Raw genomic sequence first — 8973 nt, forward strand, 5'->3', positions numbered from 1 at the left:
TCCAGGAAATCAGGTAACTGCCCAGGGAAATAGGCAATACATATAAAACTAGTTTTATACTGTCTTGGTCTAGAATTTATAGAACTGTCATTTCTCTGCCATCCTCGTTTACTGGCATTTCTGTATATAGCATGTGGCACTAGCAGTTTCATTGCTGTTATAAGGTATTGCATTATACAATTATAGAAGGCCATGGTTTAGAGAGAAGTATCCCTTCCAGCGTATGCAATGTAGATCACAGAACTTTCCATTGTTTCCATACAAGCTGATGATCTACCAGACTTAAGACATTTTTGCAATGCAAAAGAAGTGAAACACAATGCCCATGTAGAATTTTATTGTGATTCTAGGCTAATAGCACAGAATCATAGTGACCATCTCTGGCGATCCAAGTTAGAATACACAATGAGAGCTGCAGTCATATGGTGCACACACCCCATTGATGCTGGAAGATCAGATGCTTGTGAGGTAGTTGAATTTCTAATGTGATCATGGTTTTGCAGCATAACATGACAGTGATGGATACAGTACTAAGTCCTAACTCAAAATATGGACTCAGAGAATTAGGTTCATAGGTTCATAGGTTCATAGGTTCATACTAGGCTATCTGCCCGAGGGCATTTACAAGCCTAGCCCATGTTGCTTACACCCCTTTAGTATGGGGAACTATACCCATTATTTTGCTGTGCCTCTGTCGAGCAGTGATGCTGAGGTAATCTCTGGGGTATATCTGCGATCTCCCATCCATTGGTCAAGATTTCTCTTGAACAAGGCCAGTGCTCTGCCTCACATATACCGGGATTTTGTTCCACAGCATAGGGAGTCTTTGGGTGATGAATCTATCCCTCCAGCATGTCCTATTAATAGCCGTGTCGAGGTTTAAGTCTCCGCCTTGTGGCTCTGATGGATCTAGATTTTTGAGGTGAAGCATATTCATCAAATCTGGGTTTGACATGGCCTTGTATGTTAGGCAAAGGTCACCTCTGAGCAGCGACTGAATAGAGCTGGAGTTCTTTCAGTCAGGCAGCATAGGACAGATTTTGAGACCCTTTATCCTTTTGGTGAGGAACTTTGTGGCCTCTCCAGCTGCTGCAAGTGTCGGGTCAGATACATTCGAATGGGGCATTGTACTCAATCATTGGTCTGATGAGTGATGAGTAAAGGAGACTATGACCTCCCTTGATCTAGATGAGAATCCCTTCATGATGAGGTGGGCAATGTAGAAGGTCTTCCTAACTACTTTAGCTACAAGGGTGTCGAATGACAGACTACTATCAACCTGGGTCCCCAGGTCCCTGATAACTTCTTCTGCGCTCAGTGGATTGCCACCTATTTGGTAGCTAGGGGTAACCTTGTTTTTATGACTATGCATTTTGGCATTTAACTTGTGGCTCTGGCACCAGTTATCCATTTCTGTGAGACCCTTCTGAAGGATATCTGTGTCAGATGTGTTAGTTTGCAGTCATCTGCAAACTTTGGCAGCCATAACGCTCCTGTGTTTGCTTGTAAAAGTAGATGCCAAACATGTGGGACACCACTTGTGACAGGCTTTGAGTCTGACATGGCGCCAGCAACTCTGACCCTGTGGGTTCTGTTCAATTACTCAGAGAATTATAAAACCAAAGATATAAGTGGTATTAAAAGAATATTTTCGTGGTGCAACTTGTTTATTCTATGAGCATTTCTCCCCACATACCTAAATTTTTTCTGGGAAATTTGGTATAAGAAATGGGTTTTCAGAATTCCAAAACTAGGAAATGTGCATATTTCTGCACTGTAGTTGTACATTTCTGATGTGTTATTTTTCATATGACATAGTAACTGAGGTCTCATCTACCTATTTTGTTGGCAGAATGTGTTTGGATTATAAATGGTACATTTGCTAATAAAGAGTAAAGGAGTTTCATCAGTGATTTGCATAATGTAAATGCCATTTGTTCCTGCCTCAGAATGAACTACAAGTGCATGTTGATTACCTAGGCAGCAACATGTATTAAAAAACTTAAGATATGTCTATCTGAGGTGAAATGTACTGATCACCCAGAGGACATGTGCCCTCTGCAAACTGCAGGACTAACAGTTGTCCTATAATATCCTGCTTTTTGACAGAGGCTGGGAGATCAAAGCATGATGGTAGCATGATGAGAAGATAAGGAGAAGCATGTGAAAATGTGCATACAGATACACTATACAGAGCAGATAAGGAGGAACATGTAATAATGTGCATGCAGCAACATTATACAGAGCAGATAAAGAGCAGCATCTAATAATGTGCATGCAGCTATACTACTGTATATAGAACAGATGAGGAGCATGTAACAATGTGCATACAGCTATACTATACAGAGCAGATAAGGATGAACATGTAATAATGTATTATTATTTATTTAGTTATTTAAATAAATAAATAATAATGTGCATACAGCTATACTATACAGAGCAGATAAGGAGGAGCATGTAACAATGTTCATACAGCTATGCTATATAGAGTACCTTCTGACACACAATGTATCGTGTGGTGGTACCATGCACAAACACGAAATGTGTGTTACACAACCCATAAATGAACCTTACCACCTTCAACACCACTGCCGCAATGTGAGCCATATTTCCCAAAATCATGAGTGTATGATTGGTGCCACATTTTTAACACTTGGACCTCACCCATACCATCTTATGTGGACACTTATCTGCCTACTTCCCATGTGTGATGTGTGAGGAGTACTCCTTCATCCTGTTAGGGTTACTTGATCAAGCAGACAAGAAAGGCTAGAGATACATGCAGACATGGCCCAGTAAAATGTATAGTTGCACTGGCATATCTCATCGCATATGTGATGCTCACCTCCATGGCCAGCTGCAGTGACAACCCTGATGCCACCAAATGGCAATTTATGTCCAACATAATGCCTGCCTAAAGATACCAGGAATGTCTCCATGTCTAAAAGTGGTGTAGATAGGGGATGCAATATATCTAGGTGCAGTTAGTTGCAGTATTTTTAAGAGGATGTCTCTGAAATCTGTCACATATATCTTTGTGATCTACATGTGGCCATGATACAGACTGGCTCCTTATAACCCTGCAGTGTGGCACTATGCGGTTTGATGGCCTCTGGTGGTACCAGATTGCCGTCAATTCTGTGGTTGTCATACCACACACAGCTAGAAGGTCTTGGCTTAAACACAAAAGATATCACAGTGATGTGGACATCTATAGACACATGACACAGTATTTACAACAAAACTAAGTATTATGTATAGTGTATTTCTACTTAAAGAAGGCTTACAGTAGCAAATTAAGTGTTTTAGCTATATAAAACAACATTTTTATTACCAAGCAGATATGGTAGAGAGTAGACCTCAGTGTCTAGTATCTCTGAAGAATATGTGATACCTGTCACTTTTGTAATGTGGCACTATGCATTCCAAATGTGTTCCATATTATATACCCCTGAAATGCATTATTTACGGATGGAATAATATAATGGGTGCCACAGTGATGCATCAGATAGCATTGTTGCCTCACAGCAAGAGGTTCTCCAGTTCATTTCTCAGCTGTGGAGCCTTCGGTGTGGATTCTGTATGTCCTCCCTGTATTCTCATGGATTTCCTCTGATTCCTCCAGTTTCCTCCCACATTCCAAAGAAAAGCAGTAGCTGGATTGGACACTCTAAACTGGCCATAGGTGTGACTGTTCAAGTGAATGTGTGATATTATAGAATAGCCACAGCAGGGCTAGGCACCTAGCAGTGTGAACCTTGGCAATAGAAGATTGTCACTGCTGAAATGACATCTTGGCCTTATGTGAAAAAAATAGGAAAGAGGATGTGGATGGATGGAGAGATGGAATAACATTATACTTACAGGGTAATGATCTGCAAAACTTGGGACAGACAGCTTCCTGCTGCCTCAACTGACTTGTTGAATCTACAAATATGCATTACATGGCACTGATTATACAAGAACATTGGCTTTTGCTATATTTTTTTACTTATCTGTGGACTTGAACATTGTGTATTGCTTCTTATGTGGATGGTTCATTATATTTTTATATTTCTATGTCATATTTGCATTTTCTTATAACTTGTTACCTGCTGGGAATGGGTCTGTGTGTTTTCCCATTTAGATGCATAGTTTTGTGCAGTTGCTATGACTCCATTTTACTGAAGATCTGCCTAGCTTATCATTCCAATATGTAAGTGTTCCTTTATGGTCCTATTGGTATATACTATCAACCCTAAAGTTGTCAACTTTTTTGCTCAAGAAATCTAGACTACAAAATGGGGGTGCAAAGGCCCAATATCAAAGACATTTTTTAAATATTCATTAGTTAAAACTGACCACAAACTGATCCTTAGTTAAAACTGACCACAAATCAGTCACCTTCGAGCTGGCACTAATACCAAAACTCACAAAGGGTGAAATCAGACTAAAAACTTCACCAAGGCAAACTAAACCCACCTAGGTAAAGGTATAAATGCATTCCAAGCCCCACCCCAACTTGGAAGTGGTAATTATGCCAACGCTTACACTAAAGCCCTGTACAATCACTTGTATAAGTGTATAACTCAACCATATCAGAAAGAATCAAAGCCGGAGCCCCAAGTAAAAACAAACTACCATGGTGGACATCCAGCATCAACAAACTTTACAATAATCACAAAAAGTTGCTGTTCAAGAAAACAAAGGCAAGGCCCCAACAATGGAAAAACACCCTCCTCTGCCTCAACAGGCAAATAAAGACAACTTGTCAAAACCTCCAAGGGCTCCTTTGAGAAAAACTTAGCAAATACAGCCAAGGATAACCATAAGGCCTTTTACAGCTATGTACATAACCTAAAGGGTAGGACCCAAGCATGTGCAGAACTAGTGGCCAATGATATCACACACACTGACCCCACAGAGATAGCAAGCCTGCTAGTGGATAGGTTTGGTGAAAATGTCACTCCCTTATCCCCACCTGACTTACAATCAACCTTCCCCCAAACTCCCCCCACCTTACATATCTGATGAGCAGGTCCTCAAAGCCTTGTTCAAGGCAAAAATAAAACACCCTCTATGGGACCAGATGACATCCCAGCCTCTCTTCTAAACAGGCTAAAACATAAACTAGCATCACCACTAAGTACCCTTTTCAATTATAGCCTAACCATAGGCTTTGCTCCTGTGGAATGCTGAACAGCAACAGCTATACCCCTCCACAAAGTTGGCCTAGCAACAGACCTGGGGAATTACAGACCTATAAGCCTGATTATCCTTATCTGTAAGGCCATGGAATGTATCATTATGGACCTCATAAATAAAGACATAGGTGACCTCCAAACCCTGGATCCTACCCAAGTGACCTTCGTGAAGGGCAGATCTTGCCTGTTAAATCTGGTGGTTTTCTCTGAAAATGTGACCAAGGCCATTGATGAGGGAAAATCTCTGCACGCAGCATACCTCAACCCAGCAAAGGCTTTCAACACAATTTCACATTCAGGCATTGCTGATAAACTTAGCAAACTGAATGTAAACCACTTTATTGTAAGATGGGTTGACAACTGGCTCACAAACTGGTTACATACTATCAAAGTGGGCAACTCCATATCATCCAGTAGACCTGTTACCAGTGGGGTGTCATGGGGATCAGTGCTGGGCCCTCTACTGTTTGAGGTATATATTTCTCAGAAGTTCAGATCAAAACTAAGGGGTTGTGGCTGACCACATTTGCAGATGACTGCAAACTAGGTGCAATCATTGAATCCCCAAATTATGTCAGTATACTCCAGGAGGGTCTCATGCAGACCAAAGACTGGTGTATTAGTCACTGTCTCAAACTGAATGCAAATGCATCATTATTCCCTTAGGCACAAACAATGTCCTCTCACACTATCAAATCAACAACAATACCCTAAGTACCCATGAAGTGGTAAGGGACCTGGGATCACAAGTTGACTATGACCTTAATTTCAACCACCTTTTTTTTATTGTATTAAGGAAAGCTTTCTACATAGCACACTTGATTAGTAAAGGCATCACCTGAGGAGCAAAAGAAGTTATAACCCCCCCTATACTCATCACTTATCCGGCCCATAATTGAGTATAACACCCATTTTGGCATGTACCATAGTAAGCACCTGCAGCAATTGGAGAGAACTCAGAGGTTTCTAACAAAGAAGATCAAGGGGTTCTAGCATGTTCCTTACACAGATTGACTAAATTCCCCTGTCACTGTACTCCGTATCATCTAGGCTTCTTAGAAGGACTTAGGCCTGGCCTACAGAGCAATCCAAGACCCAAACCTAATGAACTTGCTGCATATCTGTAAATCAAACAGGATGGCAGCTATACATTCTAGGGACCTACATATGACCTGCAACTTAAATAGGACATGCTGGAGGGACAGATTTATCTCCCAGTGACTGCTGCACCTTTGGAACTGACTACCAATTCATAGGATCATAGGTTCATAGGTGTGTACTACTCTAATGGCCCTGGAGCCTTTACAAGCCTAGCCCATAGGATTACCCTGGTATCATGCCACCTGACCTTAGTTCCCAGTGCCTCTGTCAAGTAGAGCCACTGGAGTGATCCCTGGGGAGAATTTTCTATTTCCCATCCACTCATCAAGATTTCTCTTGAAGAAGGCCAGCGAGTTGCTTTGCTTGACATGTATGGGAAGTCTATTCCATAGCATGGGCAGTCTCTGGGTTATGAACCTGTCCCTTCAGCATGTTTTGTTGATTGTGATAATGAGGTTGAGATCTCTGGAGCATGTGTGTGGAGGGGATTGGGATTTCTTTAGATGTAGCATTTCTAACCAAGTTGGGTCAGAAATGGCTTTGTAAGTCAAGCAGAGATTACCTCTAAGTAGGTGATATGAGACAGAGAATAGTTGGAGTTTTTGAGTCTGTCCATATAAGACAAGTGTTTAAGGCCTATGATCCTCTTTGTGAGGTACTTTTGCGACCTCTCCAGTTGCTGCAGGTGTCTAGTGAGGTATATGCCAAATAGGGCATTGTACTCAATGATTGGCCTAATGACGGAAGAGTAGAGGGAGACAATGACCTCTTTCTTCCTGGATGCAAAACCCTTAGTAATGAGATGTGCCACATAGAAGGACTTTCTGACCACAGTGGAAATGTGGTGGTCAAAAGAGAGGTTGTTGTCAACCTGTGTTTATTATATATCATATGAAACAGAGCACTTCTATGACATTCTTCAAGAGAAACCTGGACGAGTGGATGGGGCACCATAAATTTTTACCAGAGATAGAGTCCACAACCCTCCTAGACATGGACAGTCATCACTAAATGCAATCTTGGGTATTGACTACCATTTCTATGGTATTACATTGGGATGAAACAGCTAGGCTTAAAATAAGCTTCAGGTCAATAGCCTAGTAATCTCCTATGATCCTATGATCCAATAAATATTACCCCAATCAACTTACATCATTAGTAAAACAACAGGTTTTATATTAACATGCATTTTAAATGATAAGAAGTATGACATTCTAACAAATGACATTATTGACATATTGTAATCCATTTTTCTTACCAAGAAATCAAAATTTAAAGAATGGACAGGGCAAAAAATATGAGATAAAATCAAGGATACTCTGTGAAGGCAGGGGTATTGAAAGGTATGATCTACCCTGTTTCTGTACATTTGCCACATTTCTCATCTGCTGTCTGTCTAGTGTTCAGTATTACTTGTTCTCGTGCATGTATCTTGGCTTCTCATATGTCTCGTGCATGTGCCTTGGCTTCTCATATGTCTCGTGCATGTGCCTTGGCTTCTCATATGTCTTGTGCATGTGCTTTGGCTTCTCATATGTCTCGTGCATGTGCCTTGGCTTCTCATATGTCTCGTGCATGTGCCTTGGCTTCTCATATGTCTTGTGCATGTGCCTTGGCTTCTCATATGTCTCGTGCATGTGCCTTGGCTTCTCATATGTCTCGTGCATGTGCCTTGGCTTCTCATATTTCTTGTGCATGTGCCTTGGCTTCTCATATGTCTCGTGCATGTGCCTTGGCTTCTCATATGTCTCGTGCATGTGTCTTGGCTTCTCATATGTCTCGTGCATGTGCCTTGGCTTCTCATATGTCTCGTGCATGTGCCTTGGCTTCTCATATGTCTCGTGCATGTGCCTTGGCTTCTCATATGTCTCGTGCATGTGCCTTGGCTTCTCATATGTCTCGTGCATGTGCCTTGGCTTCTCATATGTCTCGTGCATGTGCCTTGGCTTCTCATATGTCTCGTGCATGTGTCTTGGCTTCTCATATGTCTCGTGCATGTGCCTTGGCTTCTCATATGTCTTGTGCATGTGCCTTGGCTTCTCATATGTCTCGTGCATGTGCCTTGGCTTCTCATATGTCTCATATTTCTTGCTGCTCCTGGTTCAGTGTGCTTTACATTTATCTGCTTCTCTCTGTATTATTTTAATATATACCTTTTGAAAATGTCCTTCCCATTAAATCTGTGTTTTTTGCCATCAGCAGTAGCGCAAGCACGCAGTTGGCATTGCCAAATCCAGTCTCCACTCTCTCATCCCCATTACTTTATCAAGCAAGTCACTTTTTCCTGTTGACATCCTAAAACCTGGGATACAATCCCAGTCCATCAGAAAAAATAGTGCACTTTTGGTACTCACAGTGTCCATTTGAAATGTATCTCCCTGGCACACTTACCTACTTTTTACAAGTAAGTCAATACAGTACCACCAGTTATGCAAGCACATATTCATTAACTTTTCATTTGTCTACTTTAACATATTGATTAATATTGCTTTCGACACCATTTCTAGAGGGAAAGCTATGACTTCTTGAGCAAACGTTTATATATATATATATATATATATATATATATGACAAAGTATGCACATGAGTACACCACTGCTACACCTAATACATTCCTTAATATAAGGCATTTATTTATTTATTACAACTGTTAATGATGAGCACCCTTCTGGGAAGTCCCATTTTCAAA

At 41.1% G+C, this 8973-nt stretch overlaps 1 protein-coding gene across 1 annotated transcript; it reads right to left on the reverse strand.

Moving 5' to 3' along the window:
* Nucleotides 1-7693: 7693 nt before the first annotated feature.
* On the reverse strand, nucleotides 7694-8341 carry LOC122806162 (histidine-rich glycoprotein-like). The gene has a single exon (XM_044076398.1). It carries the CDS (start codon nucleotides 8339-8341, stop codon nucleotides 7694-7696), a length of 648 nt encoding a protein of 215 aa, XP_043932333.1.
* Nucleotides 8342-8973: the final 632 nt, after the last annotated feature.

Source organism: Protopterus annectens, chromosome 7.part0, assembly GCF_019279795.1.
Source record: "Protopterus annectens isolate FY-2018-M chromosome 7.part0, PAN1.0, whole genome shotgun sequence".
In the NCBI taxonomy this organism is placed as follows: domain Eukaryota; kingdom Metazoa; phylum Chordata; order Ceratodontiformes; family Protopteridae; genus Protopterus; species Protopterus annectens.

Excerpts from the sequence above, each read along its gene's own strand:
- LOC122806162 (XM_044076398.1), bottom strand. The coding sequence starts at position 8,341 with ATGCACGAGACATATGAGAAGCCAAGGCACATGCACAAGACATATGAG.